The 22504-nt window shown below is 35.0% G+C and overlaps 1 protein-coding gene across 13 annotated transcripts in view; it reads right to left on the bottom strand.

Moving 5' to 3' along the window:
* PMCA (plasma membrane calcium-transporting ATPase 3) overlaps nucleotides 1-22504 on the bottom strand; it is a 669337-nt gene that overhangs the window by 350460 nt on the left and 296373 nt on the right. For all 13 annotated transcript variants that reach the window (XM_017617971.1, XM_017617951.1, XM_017617985.1 and 10 more), the window contains 2 exons: nucleotides 4588-4979; nucleotides 4270-4512 (listed from right to left, as the gene is read on the bottom strand). In XM_017617971.1, the coding sequence (XP_017473460.1) occupies nucleotides 4270-4512; nucleotides 4588-4979 (635 nt within the window). The remainder of the gene's footprint in view (nucleotides 1-4269; nucleotides 4513-4587; nucleotides 4980-22504) is intronic.

The following is a 22504-nucleotide window of genomic DNA, read 5'->3' as shown; positions in this document are numbered from 1 at the left end:
GGCATACACGTCGATGGCACACCAATACCGACTGTAAACAGCAAGAAAATTTTAGGGGTCACCTTCGACTGCAGTTGTCAATAAAGTACAGAGCCGCAACAAGGTCCTCAAGTCGCTCGCCGGCAGCACTTGGGGCAAAGACAAAGAAACGTTGCTGGCAACATACAAGGCAATTGGCCGGCCGGTTCTAAACTATGCTGCGCCAGTTTGGACGCCGGGGACTAGTTGGACGCAGTGGACGAAGCTACAGACTTGTCAGAACGCCGCACTCCGGACAGCGACTGGGTGCCTTCTGATGACGCCTGAGCACCACCTGCACAGCGAGGCCCAAGTGCTCCCCGTCAGGGAACACAACAAAATGCTATGTAAGCAATTTCTGGTGGGGTGTCACAGAAGTGAACACCCTAACAGACCGTTGCTTCAGGAGGAGACTCCGCCCAGGCACGTCAGGCGGCACCTATTCGTGTACAAGGACGAAGTCCAACAGTACATAGACCAACCATTGGACCCGACGACGTACAGACGAGCCATAAACGGCATTCATAGAGACTCAGTTACCACCTACCTCGACTCTCGACCTATGAATGCCGTAATACGAGCCCAATCACCTCCTGTGGAAGAGACGGAGCTTCAACTGCCACGAGAGACCCGCGTTACCCTGGCTCAATTACGGTCTGGATACTGTAGCCGCCTTAACAGCTACCTGTCCAGACTCGACCCCAATATCCCCAATGAGTGCCCGGCATGTGGAGAGTCCCCCCACGACACCAACCACCTCTTTACATGCCAGCTCAATCCGACTCAACTAACACCCCTCTCCCTCTGGTCCGAACCCGTCGAAACAGCTCGTTTCCTGGGCCTCCCGTTAGTTGAGCTCGACGACAATGATTGAACGTAGACCCGAAAACGGCGGGGCTTAGTAGTGCCGCTACAACAACAACAACAAAGTATGTCACTCGTTGCACATCTATAAATTTAATCTTCTTGGTCTTCAACCTAATTTTCTACGTTGGATCTCTTCATACCTCTATGATAGATCACAAAGGGTTATGTTTAAAAATATTATCTCTGACGTCATTGATGTTACTTCAGGAGTCCCGCAAGGTAGCCACCTAGGCCCGATTCTGTTCTAGCATTTTAAAAACGACATTTCTACAGATATAACATTTTCAAAATTTTTTATGTACGCAGATGATGTGAAACTTTATAAATCGTACGTATTAATCAAAGAAAAGCATTTGCTAGAAGCAGATTTAAACAGCATGGCTAATTGGTGCTATGTAAATCGAATGCCTCTAAATCTGGAAAAATGTAAAATAATGTGCTTCTCGCGAAGAGCTGTGCAGCCACTTTCTTATACAATAGATAACCATAATTTGGAACAGGTATACAATTTTGTCGACCTTGTATCACAATGGAAGCGAAACTTAATTTTAATGTTCACATTAATGTGACAGTCAACAAGGCTAAAGGTGTACTTCCATTTGTGAAACGATGGTCAAAAGAATTTAGTGACCGTTATATCACTAAAACCCTGTTTACTACATTAGTAAGACCGATTCTGGAATACGGTTCGGTGGTGTGGAATCCAATGTATCAAATTTACTCAGACAAGATAGAATCAATTCAAACACAATTCCTGCTTTTTGCTTTAAGAAATTTCCGTTGGGACTCTCAATATAACCTCTCGCCTTATACGAGCCGATTAAAACTTTTTAATCTTCCTACAGTTGTCAGTCGCAGGGAAATGCTTGGTACAATTTTTATAGTTAAATTACTGACAGGTTCAGTTTCAAGTCCGCTTCTTCTGGGTGAAGTTAGCCTTAATGTTCCCTCCCATGTATCAAGACGCTTTTATCCCCTATTTTTGAAAACTTGTAAAACTAATTTTGAAATACACGAGCCACTCCGTTGCTTATGCCAGGATTTTAACTCTCATTCCCGCACATTTGATATATGTGATTCGCTTTTCAGCATTAAGAAAGCGATACTCTCCTCTCTCAATAAATGAATCATTAACATAAAGACATACAGCCCGATTCTGTGCACTTGATAAATTGAAAATCTTTATAATTTGTCAATTTTTTATTATTTATCAAGAATTGGTATTCTAGCACAGAAATGAAAAGCTCTTTTCTTGATAAATTATCAAGATTGAAAATGCTATTGACAAATTAAAATTTCACGTGAAATGTATAAATTTTATATATTAATAAATTTGTTGCTAACAATTAAATACTCCATGTGCCGGCATTTGAACCAGCGACAGACGGAATTATAGTCGACATCTTTACCTACTCGGCTAAAAGCTTTTAATTAAATAAATAAAAAAAATTTTCATTGTGACAATGAAATCAGTTCGACTCATGTGCAAATCAGTTCCACTCATGTCGAAATCGTAGAGCTTTTTGTTTTATAAATATTGACACAGAATGCGAAGGGAGCTTTTACTTAATAAAAATCTTGATAAAATTTCTTTACAAAAAATTTATCAAGAAAACACAGAATTGGACGGAAAATCAGCTGATGAATTTAGTTTTGTAGCTGAACAGTTTTAGATCTCGACACTTAACAAACTCCTGCCTACCGTGACTCGGCTCAAAAAATTGAAAATATTGGTTCCGTACGTCATGCGGACTGCGCCCCTCGTGCGGGTGGGCGGAAATGGAGGGTAATTATTATTATTATTATTATTAAGGCCAAGCGAAATGAGAATAACACATTTATTACAGATGCTGATGTAGTTTTCGAGATACAAATCTTTTATAAAAAAAAGGGTGGTGTCACGCCAGATTTCCAAAAATTTTATAAAAAAACAAATTTCTTCTAAGAGCCTTTGTAAATATAAATTTTGTGTAAATATTTAGGAATTCTTTAGCCACACTGCGTACACGATCTGAAATTTTAACACATAAATATTTATGAAAAACTTGCTTCGACAATATGTAGGTTTGTCTTATCATTTGACAGCTTTCATTGAATAATGTTTGTAATAAACGATGGCTAAAGTTGAAAAAATTGGGTTTTATCTGTTCACCTGATGAAAACGCGGAACAATCTTACATAAGTTAATCCTCCTTCAAAAACATATGGGTGTTTCCATACAGCCGTACGCGACATTTACGCTTATAGAGTAACGTAAATCTATCAAAAATAGAAGTTACTGAAAAAAAAAGATTACGGTTATGTTGCAACCAAAGGGTACTATGTTTGAGAAAAATATAAGCAGCCTCGAAACTTTGGTGTGGAAAATATCCGTTCCAAACCAGGTGATAACGTACGCGACAAAAAAAGAAGTGGTTTTAAGGCACATATACATATATGCGAAAGTCTGCGAATCATGCGAGTTTTTCTTTTCTTTAAAAATTCCTAAACTAAGCTAAGTAATGTACCTTTACAATCCTTCCATTTTTTCATAGAAATTATCTCTGGCTAGTTTTTATAAAAAAAAAAATATAATAACGTACGCGACAGATTTTTCCCCCATACAATATTTTCACTAGTAACACATACTAAATAAAATTTTTTCAGTTCTTTTCTCCACCGTTTCGCGGTTTCAAAACCTTTTTCCGCCATCTGAATACGAAATTTAAAGTTATAAAGCCGTTTGAATTCATTTGCTTGCATTTTCGGTTTACATTTTCATTGAATTGAATTGAAATTGAATTGAAACACGCATATACATATGCGAAAGTCTGCGAATGATGGGAGTTATTCTTTTCTTTAAAAATTCCTAAGCTAAGCTAAATAATGTACCTTTACAATCCTTTCATATTTTAAGAGAAATTATCTCTGGCTAGGTTTATATTAAAACAAAAAAAAACAATAACGTACGCGACATAACGTACGCGACAATTTTTCTCGTAAGTAACAAAATGTATTTATTGAGAACTCTTCTCGCCNTTAGAGAAAACTGAGTCGAACAGACATTCAGTTTTACTCTTCCATTTTTGAGTTTTAAAATTCCAAGAAGCTGAAATACTTCTATAATATAAAAACTCGAGTATTTTTCTCTTATTAATTCGCCTTTAAAACCCTTTTCAGTTGTTTTTATTTGGCATTTTCATGGAAACACCCATATTTCATTTTTAAAATCGGATAAAAGATAGTCAAGCAATATATAGATGGGTGCATTAGGTACGAAAATGACGTTTTTCTTTTTTATAAAAATGGAAGGTTCAGGGAAACCTGCACTACGTTATGATGCGGGTGAATCCAGTTTTTGTGTGTGCTGTGTAATAGTGAAGACGTTGCTTTGACGAAACTCACCATAATGTTGGAGGTATAAGCAGAATTCACTGATATACCCATGGTTATTAAGTTGCCTACATGTTGTGGTATATCGTTTAACGTTGGGAGTACTTTGCATAATTTTTCACAGATGTAGGATTGTACGACAGTCATTCGATTTGTTGTTAGTGTACCAGTCTTATCTGAGCAAATGGCAGTGGCATTACCCATAGTTTCACAAGCATCCAAATGCCGCACCAAATTGTTGTCTTTCATCATTTTCTAAAACAAAATAAAAAACCAATTTAAATCAGTTAAATTTTTCCTTTGGCAAAGGCCAGAAGTAAACAACCCTACCTTTACAGAATAGGCCAACGACAATGTCACAGCAAGCGGCAAACCTTCTGGAACTGCTACTACTAATACGGTCACACCAATAATTAAGTGTTTGACCAAATTGTTTGCATAAATATTTTTCCATGGCTTTTCTTCAATAACAAAGGTCTTGATGCAAAACTGTATGACCAATATAATTACAGTCAAAACGGCTATTGTAGAACCAGCATAACCGATTTGGATAGCCAGTTTGGTTAATTTCGCTTGAAGCACAGACTTTTCCTTTTTATGGCCAGATTCAGCAGGTGATGACGCCTGTTGCACATGATTACCATCGGATTCGGATTTGATTCCATCTGTTGGTGGTGGTGGAGCGTGCATGTTCTTTGTTGGGGCTCGGCCATCTTCAGTACCTACGCGTATCAAATTAGTTAACATGAATTTAAACACTCGTTTATTATTATGGTATGTTTGCAAAAGGAAGAATGTCGGATGGAAAAGAAAACTATATAAATATCACAAACACAGACACGATAGTTTAAACGACACATTTAATAAATTAATAAGTACCTTTTGTTTTGGATAAATAAAAAATACTACGCTATTTAAACTATGTCATGTGATGTAAATTATTGATTTCAAGTCCGTAAATTATTTAGTTTTTGGAGGTACTCGTAAAGAATTGCATACAGGTTTATTGACTAAAATTGTATCGGAAATTGAGTACAAATTGAGTTAATAATGCAGTCATACAAAACTAATCAAGATCTTTCAAATTGCGTTTTTGGATATCTCGTTTAGTTTCCGAGATACTAAGTAAAAGGTATCCATAATTTAGTACAAATTTTTACCACATTTTGTCGTAGGTCATACAAAGTGGCTGCAAAATGTTCACAAATGTATCTTACTAAATACATAATAAAAATATAAAAATTTAAGAATCTTACTAGTCACGGTGGGTCGGAACCAAGTTCAACCCAAAGGTCTTGGCACTTGAAACTTTCTTGTGAATTTCTTTTCTACTATGTTTTAGAGGTTTTTAAGAAAATCGAGTTTTTGGGTTTTTTGTGCTGAAAACAGTGCTACTCAGCAGTAACTTCAACCTAAAGGCCTTTTTACCTTAAATGTTTTTACAGATTTTATTTGCGTGTTGACTTTTAAGAAATTTAAATTCAAAAATGAAAAGGCGTTAAATATATCTATATGAGTCAGAGGGACGCAGGGAGGGTAGGGGGAAAGAGGGGGAAGCTATGGGAGAAAGAAAGACGACACCTATGGCTTTTTGCGAGAGAAACGCTCCGTGCTCACAACGAAGCTCTTCAGTCGACTGATGTCCACACCCGAGAGCTCATCGGGAGTGTGAAAAAAGTGCGACCCAAGGTGCTTGAACCTTAGGCTCGCAATGGCAGGGCACCAGAGCTGCAGATGTTGAGATGATTCCACCTCATCGTCCTCCATGCAGCTGGTGCAGTAAGGGTTATCCGCGACACTCAGCCTTACCGCATGGTTACCAATCACACAGTGACCAGTAAGCACTTCCACCAATAGTGAGAGATGCAGCTTGCTTAGTCTCAAGAGCTCCCTAGACCGCCCCCGGTCCATCCGTGGCCAGAAAGACTTTGCCACCCTGCACTCCAAGGTGTTCGCCCAGCGCTCGCTGAGCTGACTAAACGCCCATCTGTCCATAAGCAGACCACACGAGGTCAGAGGATCCCCCAGACCCTCCCTATCCGAAAGTAATTCCTCGAGGGTTCCCTGTCTTGCTAGCTCATCAGCCATGCAGTTGCCAGCGATTTCGCTGTGACCTGGAACCCAAATAAGCTTAATAGCAAAATAGTTAGACGCGGTCGACAGGGAAGTCACTCCCTCACCGTTTTCGAACGCACTGTCAGGGAGCCAAGAGCCTTGATGGCAGCCTGGCTGTCAGAATAGATATTTACCTCTTTAACAGATGTTACACTAGGGAGCAACCAATCCGAAGCCTCTTTTATTGCGGCCACCTCAGCCTGGAAAACACTACAGTGATCCGGTAGCGTAAATTTCAGGTTGAAGGAGAGCTCTTCGCAGACAACCCATTTGTAAATAAGTTTACAGGTCCTCGGTTCAAGATACAGCACCCCTCCCAGTNCTCCCTCACCGTTTTCGAACGCACTGTCAGGGAGCCAAGAGCCTTGATGGCAGCCTGGCTATCAGAATAGATATTTACCTCTTTAACAGATGTTACACTAGGGAGCAACCAATCCGAAGCCTCTTTTATTGCGGCCACCTCAGCCTGGAAAACACTACAGTGATCCGGTAGCGTAAATTTCAGGTTGATGGAGAGCTCTTCGCAGAAGACACCTCCGCCCACCTTCCCATCCAGCTTCGACCCATCTGTAAATAAGTTTACAGGTCCTCGGTTCAAGATACTGCACCCCTCCCAGTCTTCCCTCGCCGGAATGTGGGTGGTAAAAGATCCATTCGGACCCAGAACCGGCGTGCAGTGGTCTGTCCGAGTCGGTAGGAACCCGAAGTCTCTTAGAATTCTGGAGTGCCCATAGCTCGAGGTGAACTTGAAGCCCACCCCTCTTAGCCTTACTGCGAATTTTAAAGGGTAAATGTTTATAAAATTGTTGGTAAAAATATAAAAGTAATAGTCTTCTGCACCACTTTTTCACACAGAAAAAAACATATATGCAAAATTTTACTCTAAAATATTCTGTTGAGAAAAAAAATGGATCGCAACGTTCAAACCCGTTATTTTTACTTGAAGGCTGTCGCGCAATACAACGAGCGCTTCCGGACTTATTTTGGTGAAGTGCATCTGCAACCAGCGTGCCCTCACCGGTTAATTTGTTTTCATGTGACAGAGTCAATAATAAACACAGGTAGATTTCAGTAAAAAAGTATTTATATAATATTTATTGAACAAATATCTATAATGTTCAGAAAACAAAGGAACTAATTTGTTGTATTTAAAGATAAAATAAATACTTATACTCCACATAGAGGGACGTAGAAACTTATTGGCGCAGAAAATTATCCGCAATATATGCAAAGATTTTCATCCAATTTTTTTATAAAAACATAGTTCATTCTACACAAAAATGTATAAAAATAAAATCTCTAAACGTTGTGCAAAACCCGAGAACTTTGTTATATTAAAATTGAATGGGCTATAAAACTGCATTTTTAGAATTTTTCGAAAAACTCTGAATAGGAAGCTGCAAATTAGTATACAAATGTATTATGTAAATGTAAATTAATATTTCATATCAATAATTGGATGGAAACGATATTTCTTGCCCTCATTTGATTAAAAGCGAAAATTATTACACATAATTTTATTTATGTACTTGCAAAAGCTGACGAGCAACGCACACGAAAAGTTGAGAGTTTTCTACCTTTCTGCTTTGTGTTGGCGTAAGGGTCTGATTATGCATACTTCGCATAACTTCGCACAACCATTTGTACCAGTGCACTAAACTAACATAAGAAAATGTTAAGCAAAATCTAAACTCAACAGATCGCTAAGTTTTTAAAAGTTCTGCTAATTTCTGGGTAATGGAATACATACAAAGTACCTACGAAATTACAGTTCGAAGTTTATGCGAAGTTGTGCGGAGTTATGCGAAGTATGCATAATCAGACCATAAGCGTTGCCAAATTTTGGCTATGTGCACGGCTGTATTGAAATTCATGTATTCATAGTCAGCTGTTGAAACGACGCCAACACCAACGCAACGCCAAAGTTGTGCGTATGTATGTGGACGGGCCTTTATTCTTTGCATACGCATGTGCTGAGTCAATACTTTTAAGTATCCAATACTCTCAATACTCGGTACCGAAACATTTAGGTTTCGAATAAAAGCGCACATAGGCCAAAAATATGGGAAAAACGGTTCAGGGGAGACTCGCCTATAAAAACCCGAATGTAGGAGCCAATAGAACTTTTAATACTGATTCAAATGAAGGCTGTATATATGTCGGTTCGAGTCCGTAATACAGAGAAACTCTTACTTGTTTGAAGCATTTTTGTTCCAGCTGAATCGGACGATATCATTTTTGTAGGCAGATTCTGTAACCAGTTAGCGACAGATTCTGCAAAGCTTGATATACAGTTCAATGCGAGCGTGAGCGTGAGCTTTTTATTTTGACCAATATCTTCGTTATTACTGAACTTTTTGCAATAGAGAATTCAAATATCTTTCAGAATTATAGAATAAAAACTAATTTAAAATACATAATATGCCTTTTTCAAGCTCACACTCAACTGTGTGCGTAAGCAATGCATTCGCATGTGAACGACAAGTTTTGACAGATGTGTGTGAGCGTCCATAAGAATACAAATGAAATTCTTTGCTTTTGCGAACGTTCACGCTCACGCTCGTATTGCACTGTATATCAAGCTTAACCAGTTAGCGAGAAATTCTGTAACCAGTTAACGACAACTTTCGAATCGGTATCGGTTTTGTTGACGTATGATATGAAATATTTTTGACTGAAAGTAGTTTTCTTGAACCTTGGATCGACTAGGGTTAAAACTGATAAAATAATATTTCTCTGTTGCGATAAGTTCAAGTGTTTTAGCCGATATCATATAAATTAGTAAGGAAAGTTTTTTCTAAACTTGAAATGCATATAATGGCGAAGGTTTAATGTAAAGAATCAGTATCGGGTACCGATAAGGAAGTATTGTGTACCGAAACCTTTTTTAAGTATTGGGTACCGACAACTCAGCGCATCACTAGACAGCAGTTTTATTTGACGCACTCAGTTGTCAACTCTACGGTGACGTCACGCCAAAATTACTCTCACGAATTCTGCTGCAATCGGCGCAATCTTGTATTCTATCATTCTTGGATCATACCGAAACAACGCGGTGTTAACGCTGAGCGGTTGGAAAAATCCGATTTTGACAGGGCGTTAGGTATTGAAGTTGGCTGCAGAAAACGGCGAAACTGTCATTTTCGTGTGACACACAAACAAACCTATGCTTATTGTTGNAGTTTTTATTCTAATTTAGTTTCGATAATTTTTTATAAAAATATAGTTCATTCTACATCAGAAAACGTAATAATAAAAACTCTAAACTTTGTGCAAAACTCAGGAAANATATATGTATATACAGTGACGAACAAAAGTATTGGCACAGTGAATTTTTCGCCATATATGCAAAAGTTTTTATTCTAATTTAGTTTCGATAATTTTTTATAAAAATATAGTTCATTCTACATCAGAAAACGTAATAATAAAAACTCTAAACTTTGTGCAAAACTCAGGAAAATTCATTAAATTTGCACACTAATTTGCAACTTTTTATTCAGATTTTTTAGAAAAATTCTAAGTGTGCAGTTCTATAGCCCATTCAAATTTGGTATAACAAAGTGCAAGTTTAAAGTTGCTAGAAAATCGCGTTGATTTTTGGCAATTTTTTTAGTGGAAGGTGTTGCTCATTTTCTCCATACAAAAAATAATTGTCGAATTACTTTGTATGGAAGAACTTGCCTGAAAAAAAATTACCAAAAATCAATGCGATTTTCTAGCGACTTCAAAATTGCACTCTGTTATACTAAATTAGAATGGGCTATAAAACTGCATACTTAGAATTTTTTTTTTTAAATCTGAATAAAAAGTTGCAAATTAGTGTGCAAATTTAATGAATTTTCCTGAGTTATGCACAAAGTTTAGAGATTTTATTATTATGTTTTCTGGAGTAGAATGAACAATATTTTTATAAAAAACTATCGAAGATAAATTAGAATAAATAACTTTGCATATATTGCGAAAAATTCACTATACCAATACTTCTGTTCGGCACTGTATGTGCATATGTATGTCCTTGAACAACAATCCACAAATACATTTTTTCACCAATGATTATATTTCGTTCAGGTATACAGCATAACTGCTACAGGGAGCACAAACTATTTTGGGGGTGCTAAAAAGTGCTAAGTTGTTTTTTGTTTTCGCGGCACAAACATCACACTATCTTCTTGACTTACTTTTCTGTGTAAAGTTAAAATACATGCATATGTATATAAATTCATGTACATATATAAATATGTATGTTATGTATGTACATATTTATGTATATAACTTAAAAAAAATGTTGTATTTAATAATCTACAAGTGAACCCGCATGGAGTCAACACGCCAACATTTAATTAAATTTTTTAAACAGTTGAAACCCTGTTCAAAAACCTATAAAAATATTCCTAATGATCAATCTAAACCATTTCTCAGTGATGAGAGGTCTCGCATGGAGTCGGTTTTCATTTCATCAAGCTTCAAATCTCCCTGTACCGCTAAAAAGATTCTAACTTCAAAAAAACCTGTGCACATCTATGTAGAATGCTAGTTCTTTAATTTTACTTCTCATTTTGGAAATTCGAAATAACGGTGCAGATGTGATGACCTTCAAAAAAATAGATGGCAACCCTAATTAAAAATATTATAAGCCAAAAGTTTTTTTAAAACTCTTTCGTTTGACACTAATATTTCGATATTTCATTTATGTAGCTTGCGTATAAGTAAAAGAAATTCGACTTTTCAAACAGGTGGCAACCCCTTTAAAAGTATTTTCAAACTAAAATCTTTTTATCGTCTGGCATTGTTATACATATTTCAATTAACTGATCAATTAAGTTGAATTTAATTATGGCAACTCTCCTAAATACAGTTTAGAAATAAATTATGTTCAAACCCATTTCGATTGATACCCATCTTTTGACAATCCATTTAACTTAGTAAATAATTTGAGCTTAATTTTTTCAACAAAAAAATCTAAATGTTCAAGTTAAAGATTTCTTAGCACTCGTTCGTTTGATAACCATATTTTAAAATTTCATGTAACATATGTATAATTAAACTAAATACGACTTTCAAAAGAGGCGGCAACCCTCTTAAAAATTATTTTCGAACTAAAATTTCCTTCAATATTTTTCGTCTGGCATTGTTATAAATATTACAAGTAACTGATGAATTAAGTGGAAATTTATTTGTAAACACGTGGCAACCCTCCTAAATATAGTTCCGAAATAAAGGATTTTAAACCCATTTCCATTGATAACCATCGTTTAGTAATTCTTTTAACTTATTAAATAATTTTAATTTAACCCTTTAAACCAGAGGTGGGCACTCACACTATCACACACATGCGCTTGTGTGCGAAGCAGGTAAGTTTTGTTCACCAGCCAGTGGAATAGGTAATACTTTTTTTTACTAAATTATATTTTTACTACTTCTACCACCGTAAGCTAAAAAACTTTCAGATCTTGAAACTTCTTTTTTTTTTATTTGTTTATTTGCGCATTAATGAATGGGCATTTTCTACAACAAAAAACAACATTGCATGCTGCGACGTTGACACATGTATGATATGATCGTCTTGACTGATGCCGTCGATTGACTGATGCTTTGCTAGCACTTTGGCAAAGCAAATCAAATCAGTTGCTACTGAGAATTCACTGCGCAACTATTCGAATAATACACACATAAAATGTTTCGGGAGGAATGGGAAATACATTTTTTTTGCATAGAAAACAGTGTTGCCGCGCATAATTTTTAGTGGTAGCCAAATTCCTTTAAAAAAAAGGCCAAAAAAGAGCTAAAAAAAGTAGTTGTGGCTAAAAATGGTAGCTAAAAATTTTTACTTACATATACATATATAAGTATACACGTAAACATTTTCAATAAGTAATGGTATGTATATAAAAACAATGAACTTTGGAAAAAACCGTTTTGTACCAGCTGCTTGCTGGTTCCATCAAGTGATTGTACCATAAGGCTCGAAGCATATAACTTACCAGCATGCTGGTCAATTTCTTTACAAATGAGATCGAGGGAAGATCGAAATGATTAGAGCCGAAATTTCATAATTTTTCTAGCATTTTGTTTAACACTGTTTTTTTTTTTTTTTTTGTAATTCACAAGTGCAACATCGTGAACGTAATGTTCCACAAATACAGCTTTGACTCATATAGTGCAAGAAATTTCCGCCAAAATACTTTAAACTTAGAAAATTGAGCTAATTTCACCACTAATCACAGAACACACACGGTCAATTGACTTGATGGGTCATTTAACAAATTTACAAACAAATTTATTTTAAACTATAGTTAAATCGTTAACAGATAAGTTAACAGCTCCAACACTTTTACAGTATGTATGTATAAAAGCGTAAGGAACATACAATACAGATACGTATATATATCAGTCTTTTTTAGTTTAAAAATTCATCTCTTACATAAATGGAAAAAAAAAGCAAATTAAGTATATACAACTTTTTCATGCCAAGTATGAATAAATTCTAAAAAGGGCTAAAAAAAAGGGCTAAGGGCAATTTTAAATTTAAGTGGCCAAAAAAAGTATGTGGTAGCTAAATCTAGCCACCAAAGGGCTAAAACGGCAACACTGATGGGTGTGCGCAATACGTGATCTGCTATCGCGTTTTGAGTCGCATTGTTACGTCTTGTTTAAAAAGACATTACAAACTATGTCATAGTCATTTTGAAAAGGTGAAAGAGGGTGATCGAGCACTGAAGCTTTTAGAATTAAAAGCAGCGCTCTTTATTAAATGTATGGTTGGCGAAAGTAATATACATCTACACGAAAATTATCAATGTCTATCAGAATATGATTCTCTATCAGAAAATGATTCTCTATCAGAAAATGATTCTCTATCAGAAAATGATAGAGATTTCTAAAAAAAAAGCACCTTATTCTGTCGCTTTGGCTTTTTATTTAGAATTTCTATAAAAGTTTTAGGGGCCACCGAAATTGCGCATATGGAAACTGTGCATTTAGACATTATTTCAGTTTCAACCGAAACTGTGCATGTATGCTTTATTCCGGTTTTTGCCATATGCATTATTTCGGTTTTCAACCGAAACTGTGCATGTATGCATTAGTTCGTTTTTTTCATATGCATTATTTCGCTTTTAAAACGAAAGTATGTATATGCATAATTTCGGTATTTTCTTATATGCATTATTTCGGCTTTCAACCGAAACTGTGCATGTATGCATTACTTCGGGTTTTTCATATGCATTATTTCGGGTTTCAACCGAAACTGTGCATGCATGCATTACTTCGTCTTTCACATATGCATTATTTCGGTTTTTGTTATATTATATGCATTATTTCGGTTTTCTAACGAAAGTGTGCATATGGATAATTTCGTTTTTTTCTAATATTAATTACATATTTACCTCTACTTAGTAAGGGTTTTAATCCCTAAGCGCGGCCGAAAGCCGCCTGCGCAAAAATACGTCCGCCCTTCTTTTCCGGCAAGACAGAAAGGGGAATTCTACTTAGTACGGGTTATAATGCCTAAGCGCGGCTGAAGGCCGCCTACGCAGAAAGTTCTGCGCAAAAATACTTCCGGTCCCCTTTTCCGGCAACACAGAAAGGAGAATTCTATTTAGTAAAGGTTATAATCCCTAAGGGTGGCCGAAGGCCGCCTACGCAGAAAAAAGTTCTGCGCAAAAATACTTCCGCCCATCTTTTCCAGCAAAACATAAAAACGAGAGTTCTACTTAGTAAAGGTTATAATCCCTAAGGCCGCCTACGCAGAAAGAAGTTCGTTTTCATGTATGCACTATTTCGGTTTTTGTCAAATGCATTATTTCGGTTTTGAGTCGAAACTGTGCATGTATGCATTACTTCGGTTATTGTCACATGCATTATTTCGGTTTTGAACCGAAACTGTGCATGTATGCATTACATTTCATGCTTATTTACCACTTAGAAAATTTTTTCGTCCGAACACTCTCAACAGCAACTGGTTTGATTTGCTTTGCCGAAATACCAGCGAAGCATCAGCGAATCGTCAATTCTCGTAAAGCTGGGATCAAACGATTTGTACATTTGGCTAAAAATTTGTAAAATTCATAAACAAATCATGTGAACGCTAAATTACATTTGTCATTTATCAGAGAAGCCAAATATTTGCCTTCTTGTGGCAAATGAAAAACAACCCTGGCGGCCAAATCGTGTGAACGCAATGCTGCTACATAAGCCAAATAAAAATTACGCAAATGACCAAATATGTGATTTGGCACTTGATGACAAATGCCAGTGACAAATATACAAATACTGTTGAGCGGTATTGCCATTTCAAGCTTGTGAACCTTTGTATTTTTTTTTTTGGTAAAATTTTAATATTTAATAAAATATACGTATCCGAACCTTACCGTTATTTGAAAACAATAATTTTAAAATATTTGCTCAAACTGAACATTTGAAAACATGTACATATACGTATTCGACAGTGGCTGAGTGTGCAGAGAAGCGTAAGCTTTCATGAGGTCCCAGGTTCTTATGCCGACAGGAGAACATATTAAAAAGTATAATTAATTTCTGAGTATAATTAACTATGAAAAAGCATATGTGAAGTTCAGAATGAAAAATTTCAGAAAACCAACCGGAAAAGTATTCGTTTCACAACCCTTCGTGGCACTTTACTATTCACCTTTCTTTCAGTTTTCGGATCTCTTTCGGAAGTTTTTGCAGGCTATACACATATACATACATACATGCATATCGTCGTAAAAAGTACACAACCGCGTATCGTCATTCTGCAAAATCGCGTAACTGACATTTGCTGCCAAAAATTGAATTTGCTTACAGAAGCTTTTGGCTCAATCCTTATCCATTCGTCCTGAAATATACTATCCAGAAATGCGATTGCTTTATAAAAAGAGAACCATTTTGATATATGAGTGTTTTTACTATCTAGATAATAATTTATACAACCTCACATAGGCGGCTTTGCATTTTGTTGATACGCGATGTTGTACTTTAAACGACGATATACAGATTATTAAAGACGATCTAAATTACACTGTGTGACAAAAAAAAATGTATATAGTTTTTTCGAGGTTCTATTCAAGCAGTAAAATCTGCATACTCAGAATTTTAAATACACCCTCAAAATCTGGGCTTAAGGTCGAAACCCGCGTTTTTCAAAGGGTGACGCACAGGTATACTTGCTCGTAACTTTCGGTGAAAAATACGTATATATGTATGTGATTCAAGATAAGATATTTCGGTGCTTACAGCAATGTTTAAATTGATAATTTATCTAACAAATGGCAAAGGAATCAGTGATCGGACTTAAAAAAACTTTGTGTGGTAGAATCCGGAAAAAAATGTTTTAAATTTCAAAAAAATTTGGTAGATCTCAGGTTTTGGATCAAACTTTGTACAAAAATTGCAAACATTTTAATTAGAATCTAAAACAAAATTAATTTTAGTATAATAAAGTGCAAGATTGAAGTTGATAAAAATTGCGTTAAGTTTTGGCAACTTTTTTCCTCGACTGTTTCGAACATATTTTGAAAGATTTCTGCAACCTTGCGGAGTGATGCCAGTTTTTATTTTTATCACATCACGATGTAGCGAACAAATGTGGCTCGTTCCAGAAATGCTACTTGGGATTTGCCGATTTTGACAATTCTCAAGTAAAAGTAAACAACGCTTTAGAAATTTGAGATGCACTGCAATTTGCTAATCCTTCCACAAAAATAGCCGGTTTTTATAATTTTCGCTATTAATTATTTTTATAAATCATATATTTTGCAAGTTAACACAATAAAACCACGTTTGATGTCGAAAAATTGAATATTGAGAAAATTTACTATTTTACAGTTTATTTTATCCTCCCATTCTCCCTGTTGTTAGTATTTAGTGTTGGACAATTTTTGTTCTTAAAATTAAGAAAATTATGTTGAGCAAAAATAAAACTACTCAAAAACGCGAATATGAGGTAGATTTCAGACCTTGTGTAGTAGATGTGCTCAAAAAAGTGGCAGATCTACAACAATGTGGTAAAAGCCCGATCACTGAAAGGAATCTTACAGAGTATATGCAAAATTTTAATTCTTAACATTTTTTCATTTTAAATTACGACGTGTCCGACTATTTTGTTTACTAGTATACATACAAAGGGTGCCCATTCTCAAGACAAATTAACCATTTATAAATGGTTGTAAACAACGAAATGTTTTCTCTTAAATGGCATATGTAAGTATTTTTCATCGGGCAAACAGAAATAAAGTTACGAGCAAGTATATGCTTCAACCCATGATGAAAACATAGCAAGGTAGAACCGTTCTCTCAATTTGTCGGCCATGATTTTTTTTTGTGAAGTTTTCCAACATTTTAAAATCATATAAAATTGAAAATAAAAAATTGAAATTGTTCGAAATTGTTGTTGCTTGATATTGAAAATGAAAATGTATGTGTGAGTTTGTGAGTAAATTTAAAAATTAAAATGTTTGGTAACGTCAAGAATTTTAAAAGTAACTTTCAGCGGTTCTACCTTACTATATTTTTATCATGCTTCAACCTATGAAAAGCGCGTTTTTTACCTTCAGCCCAGATTTTGAGGGTGTATTCAAAATTCCGAGTAGCTGTGCGTATATATTATTTTTCTTTATTTCACTTCAAATCTCACGAAATCATAAATGCAAAAGTATGGTTGACACCGGATCAGATGTTTAAGTATTTATGACCAAATGGTTAAATCGTGTGAATGAATGTTGACAATATTTGTCACTTTACTGCTGTGCGCAAATGTGTGCCAAATCATTTGGATCTTTGGCAGCCAAATCGTCTGATCGCAAAACAAATCATTTGTACATCGCTATCCAAATGCGCAAATGTGGACAAATCTACATTTGGCATTTTGCGTACAAATGTACAATTAATGTGATCCCTGCTTAAGGCGCACGAAGACAATGATAGTATACATGTGTCGACGTCACAGCAAGCGGCATTTGAAGCCCAATTACATCCCTACAAGAATTGTGTGTTGGAAACTAAGACATTCTCATTTATCTTACTAACACATTTGCAAATTTTGCGTTGGTTAAAAAGAGACCATAAGTTGGAGGAAGACGGAAGATCACATGTACACAAATGTTTACATCAGATTTTTCACACTGCCCTTTAGAATTTGATAGAAACTTGTAGGTAGCCAGTGACAGAAATCTCTATCAGTCTTGCCACTCAAATGATTTGTCAAATGATAGTCACTGTTCTTGCAGGGATGTGTTTGGAAAATAAAAAAATGCCCGCGAAATACCCTTCTTTGTTGGATTTAATAAACATAGTAGCCCCTGATGATGCTGGAAATTTCAGCGAAACGTTGGGCAACGAAGGTGGAATAAGTGTTTTATTTGCACCATTAAATAATAGATCACACCAGCCTACAAGTGAACCGGAAATGATTATTACTTGATTTTTATTTTTTCGATCAATAATAATGATTATTTTATGATTTTTATTTTTTCGCTCAGAGATAATTACTATTGAGTTTTATTTTTCCACTTAAATATAATGATTATTTAAAAAATTTAAAAGGCCATACAGCCGTAACTTACTGAAATTTTGACCAGAAATTTTCGGGACTTATTATTTTTATTAGGGTGTCACTACATCTGAAAAGGATACGACAGAAATCACGCTGGTATAGCTCTTGAGTTTTTTAATGATCATTATTCTTAAGTGAAAAAGTAAAACTCAATAATAATTATTATCTTTGAGTGAGTAAATAAAAATCATAAAATAATCATTAATAGTGATCGAAAAAATAAAAATCAAGTAATAATAATTACCTTTGATCGAAAAATTAAAACTTAAATACTAGTAATTATTTTTAATATTTATTCGTTAAACTCGAAAAATAAAAATCATTGTAAATTGCAGTAGGACGTATGTACACAAATACGTGAGTATAGTTATAATTGTTTTACGACGATTACAACTTGTTGATTTTTTTGGTTAAAATTTAAAAAATAATGATTATTTTCCGTCCCTGTAAATTATTTAACAGGTGGCAACTCTTTTCGAAAAAGTGAAGCCTTATTGCACATCTACAGCTCAAGCCCTTTAGTTTGACACCTCATTTTTGAAAATCGAAGCAACGGTGCAGATCTGATTACCTGGAAAAAAATCCCTTCGCGTGTTATATATATAGATACTTATGTATATAAATAAATTTTATTTGTTGATTTAAACGCTGCCCTAAAATAATATCCACATATTTATACATATACATATGTGCATACATATATTAACAAATTCATTAACACACATTCGAACATTTTTATGCACAAAAAGGCATGTGTTGTATAGTACATTCCGAGATTTTGCCTACCCTGGCTGAACAACATTAATATTCGGTTTTCTTAATAATATAGCCAAATACTTGCAAATAAATGCATAAAATGTTAGGGAATAATATTTAATGTTAAACCCATGGCTTTAATAACATCACTTACGCGTTTTGGAACATAATTTATTAATTTTAGTGTATAGTCTTGCCCGTTTTCCACCCATTCTTCCTGCAACTTTTCTTTTAGCTCCCTTCGAGAAGTTATTGGCTTCGGAGGGGTAAAGATAAGTTTTGCCCATTTGTAAAGCAGCCATTCTCGCACAGTGTGATGGATTTGCTTAGTATAATTATCTTAGTACAGTTTAAAACTGCGCAGAATTGTAATTTTCTCATCTGCTTGCCTCAAATTTGGCCTCAATATGTTAAATAAATATCCTTATTTTCAATATTCTCGATAAAAACGAGATTTTAAGTTGTCAGGGAAGAAATGTAACCACAAGTCATTACATGGTCGTCTTCATAATTTATTATCGGCTTTAGGACCTGCGGTTTCCGCGCTTCATTGGGTTTCCAACAATTGCGACGCTTGCAAATAAGTCAAATTTGCATTCACCCAGGACAGTGACGTTCTTCCACCAATATTGGCAACAAATGCACCAGAAAATATTTGTTTATTAACAGCTTTTACCTAATTACTCAGCCATTGGAACCATCAGACTTTAGAAAAAGACTATTAGTTGGGGCGTATACGTTCTTTCCAAATGTCGATAAAATATCAGCTGCGGATTTTAGAGTTTTGGAGAGCAAAAATTTTCAGCAATCAGATGATAAAATGGCAATTGTGCGCAGTTTTAACTTTTACCAATATAATTATACTGAGAAAATACTTCACATTGTGTGAGAATGGCTGCTTTTCAATTGGCCTAAACTGATTTTGGCTCCTCCGTAATCTTCTGGCATGCTCCCCATAGATAATTCGTGGAACGAGTTTGGGCGGCGAGTTCTAAAGAAGTCAATAACTTCGCTGAGGGAGCTAAAAGAAAGGTTGCAGGAAATGGGGCAAGGCAATACACTAAAATTGATTAATTATATTCCAAAACGTGTAAGTAATGTTATTAAAGCCACGGGATTAGCATTAAATATTATTCCCTAAAATTTTATGCATTTATTTGCAAGTATTTGGCTGCATTATTAAGAAAACCGAATATTCAGGGCTATCACGGAATCCATCGTAGAAAATCTCCGAATTCAAATGCCCGCTACGAATACGAAAAAATTGCTATCACTGAATCCGAGTGAACTCGAAAATATCGTTGCCAGCTTCGAATGCTGATTCGAAATCAGTTAGTGCAAAGGAAACAACAGATATTTATGTATGACATTTTGCTCACGCTGCCCCATCAGGCGCAATGGCCGAGTGAGCAAGGAACTAGACTGCCAATTGAGAGAGCCGAGTTCGAGTCCGAGTCGTGGGGCGGTGGAGATTTTTTTTTTTTTTATTTAATTTTTGTTTATTTTTTTACAAATATTTTTTTTACCTTCCTTTTATTAGCTCGGGATATAACTATGTAATATTGATGCGCCTAAAAGATGCAGCGATTTCTATTCTCAAGTCACATACCTGATGACAGTACGAATAGCAATTATAATAGGGAGGTTTTAGTTATTTAAACTATAATTTTATTTAGTTTATTTTTAGCTTAGATTTTATTATTTTAAATAGAAAAATATTTTTTTTTTATAAATTTTTATGATATTCAAGTAATTAGGTGTATTTTCTAATAAACTGTTGTTAAACTATTATTTCCTCGATTCATACAAAATATTAATTCATTAAGTAGCGGCTGGTATGGCATTGGTATTTTACGTCTACGTTTACACAAAGATATGGAATTATATCAATATAACAAATTTGGAGTATAATAAATATTTAATATTAAAAATAATGCAGCTTTCTTCCACTATTTTTAAGATTGCGTGATTTTAAATTTTGTTCCGACAGCATAATCTCGTCGTAGAGTATCTGTACGAATCTTCATTACGAACGGATTCAATGAAGGCTCTTACGAATTTCGAATTTACGTTCGTAGCCATTCGGATTCTGTGATAGCACTTTCGTAGATTTCACGAAAATCGAAGCTACGATGGATTCCGTGATTGCCCTGATTAACGTTGTGTGAAAATCTGACTTTTTTGCGTTTTTGGTTTCGTTTCGGTTTTTAACCATAACATTTTAGCAGCGAAGTAGCGTACCATAAAAGAAAATGCATGTCATAAACTATGATGTGAAATAAGTGCAATTTTTATAATTTTTCCTGTAGAAATATAGTATAAAAGGCATAGTAATGAAAACCCCGAATATTAAAGTTACTCACTGTATAAGGTCTTTTCCTGTGTGAAAAAGTGGTGGAGAAGACTATTATTTTTATATTTTTATCAACAATTTTATAAACATTTACCCTTAAACATTATTTTTAATAAAATAAAACCTATGTTCTTCAAGAGTTTTTAATAACAATGAAAATGGTGGTTGAATTGTCAAAAGCGGTCAATTAGACCGCCTGCAATTGAATTTTGAAGTAAAAAGGACCAAAAAAACACTCGTCGATATATAAGAAAAAAAAAAATTGTAAAATCAAAGTTAGACATTTGTTTGCATTGTCAATAGCTATGAAAAAAGACTACTGTTGATTGGAAATAAAATATCACATAATTCAAGTGGCCCGTTTCCGAAATTCTGACTCATATACAACGAAGTCGATTTCTTTATATCCCCACCGTTTGCGCTAACTATCCTTCTTAAATTGCCTACAAGGTCCTGTGGACGATACAGTGTGAAAGACTGAAGTCGTTCACGAACCAACTGATTGACCCTTATCAGTGTGCCTTCAGACCTGGTAAGTCCACCATTGACCAGATTGCCACAGCACGCCAAATCCATATTTTTGACGATTTGAAAGCTGCTTTTGCCAGAACGAAGAGATACTGCCTGTACGACGCCATGTGTAAATTCGGGATCCCCGTAAAACTAATACGGCTATGTAGAGTAGGGTTGCCAACATTTTCTAAGATACTTATAGTCCTTTTTTCAAAAAATCTGAAAAAATACAGTACACTTCATACAAATATAGAATTTTCTTTAAAATAAAAAGTAAAAACGCAATTTAAGCATACATCTTTTTCTTTCTTATGCATTTCCCTTACAAAAAATATATTTCTTTGTACTTTTCGCAGTTTTTAACAAATCACTGTTAACTATGAAGAAGTAGTAATATAAATCAAAATGAAATTTTTTATTAGTGAAGTAATCGCTTCGAAACGAAGAAAAAACTCTTTCTGTGAACGCCGAAGTTGCTGGAATAGAGTAAGTAAATTTGGTAATTCATTATCAGTATTTTGACATTTTAATTTTTATTTGTTTTTATTATTTATGGTCTTATAACAATTATTTTCAACGATTTTCATTGAGCTTGAGGCCGTTTTTTAATGAAAAACTATTGTGGAAAAGCAACAACAATTTGAAAAAATTATAGAAGTGAAGCTATTTAGGAAATCACCACATTTCCTCATCAGACTTCTTCATCGGGATTCGAACCGACGACCCCAGCTGACTCAGCCAGTTGCCTGCGCACTGTGCTAAGTTCGCCTTATAAACTGTTACTAGTTCACAAATTTCCTAAATTATTTCATTTTTGACGTAGAATACGTCTTACGTTTCGATATGGAGGCTATACTCAAATGTTGGGGTCAATTTTAAGCCTTTAAAGTGCTCTAGCAACTTATGATTCGCATATATGTATAACTTTCATTTTCGGAATATAGGTTCTTTGGAGCAGT

This window comes from Rhagoletis zephyria, unplaced genomic scaffold (assembly GCF_001687245.7).
Source record: "Rhagoletis zephyria isolate East Lansing unplaced genomic scaffold, Rhagoletis_zephyria_1.1 Rzeph_scaffold_00032, whole genome shotgun sequence".
Classification (NCBI taxonomy): domain Eukaryota; kingdom Metazoa; phylum Arthropoda; class Insecta; order Diptera; family Tephritidae; genus Rhagoletis; species Rhagoletis zephyria.
Note: the sequence above shows the minus strand (reverse complement) of the source record. Positions and strands in the feature narration are given on the sequence as shown.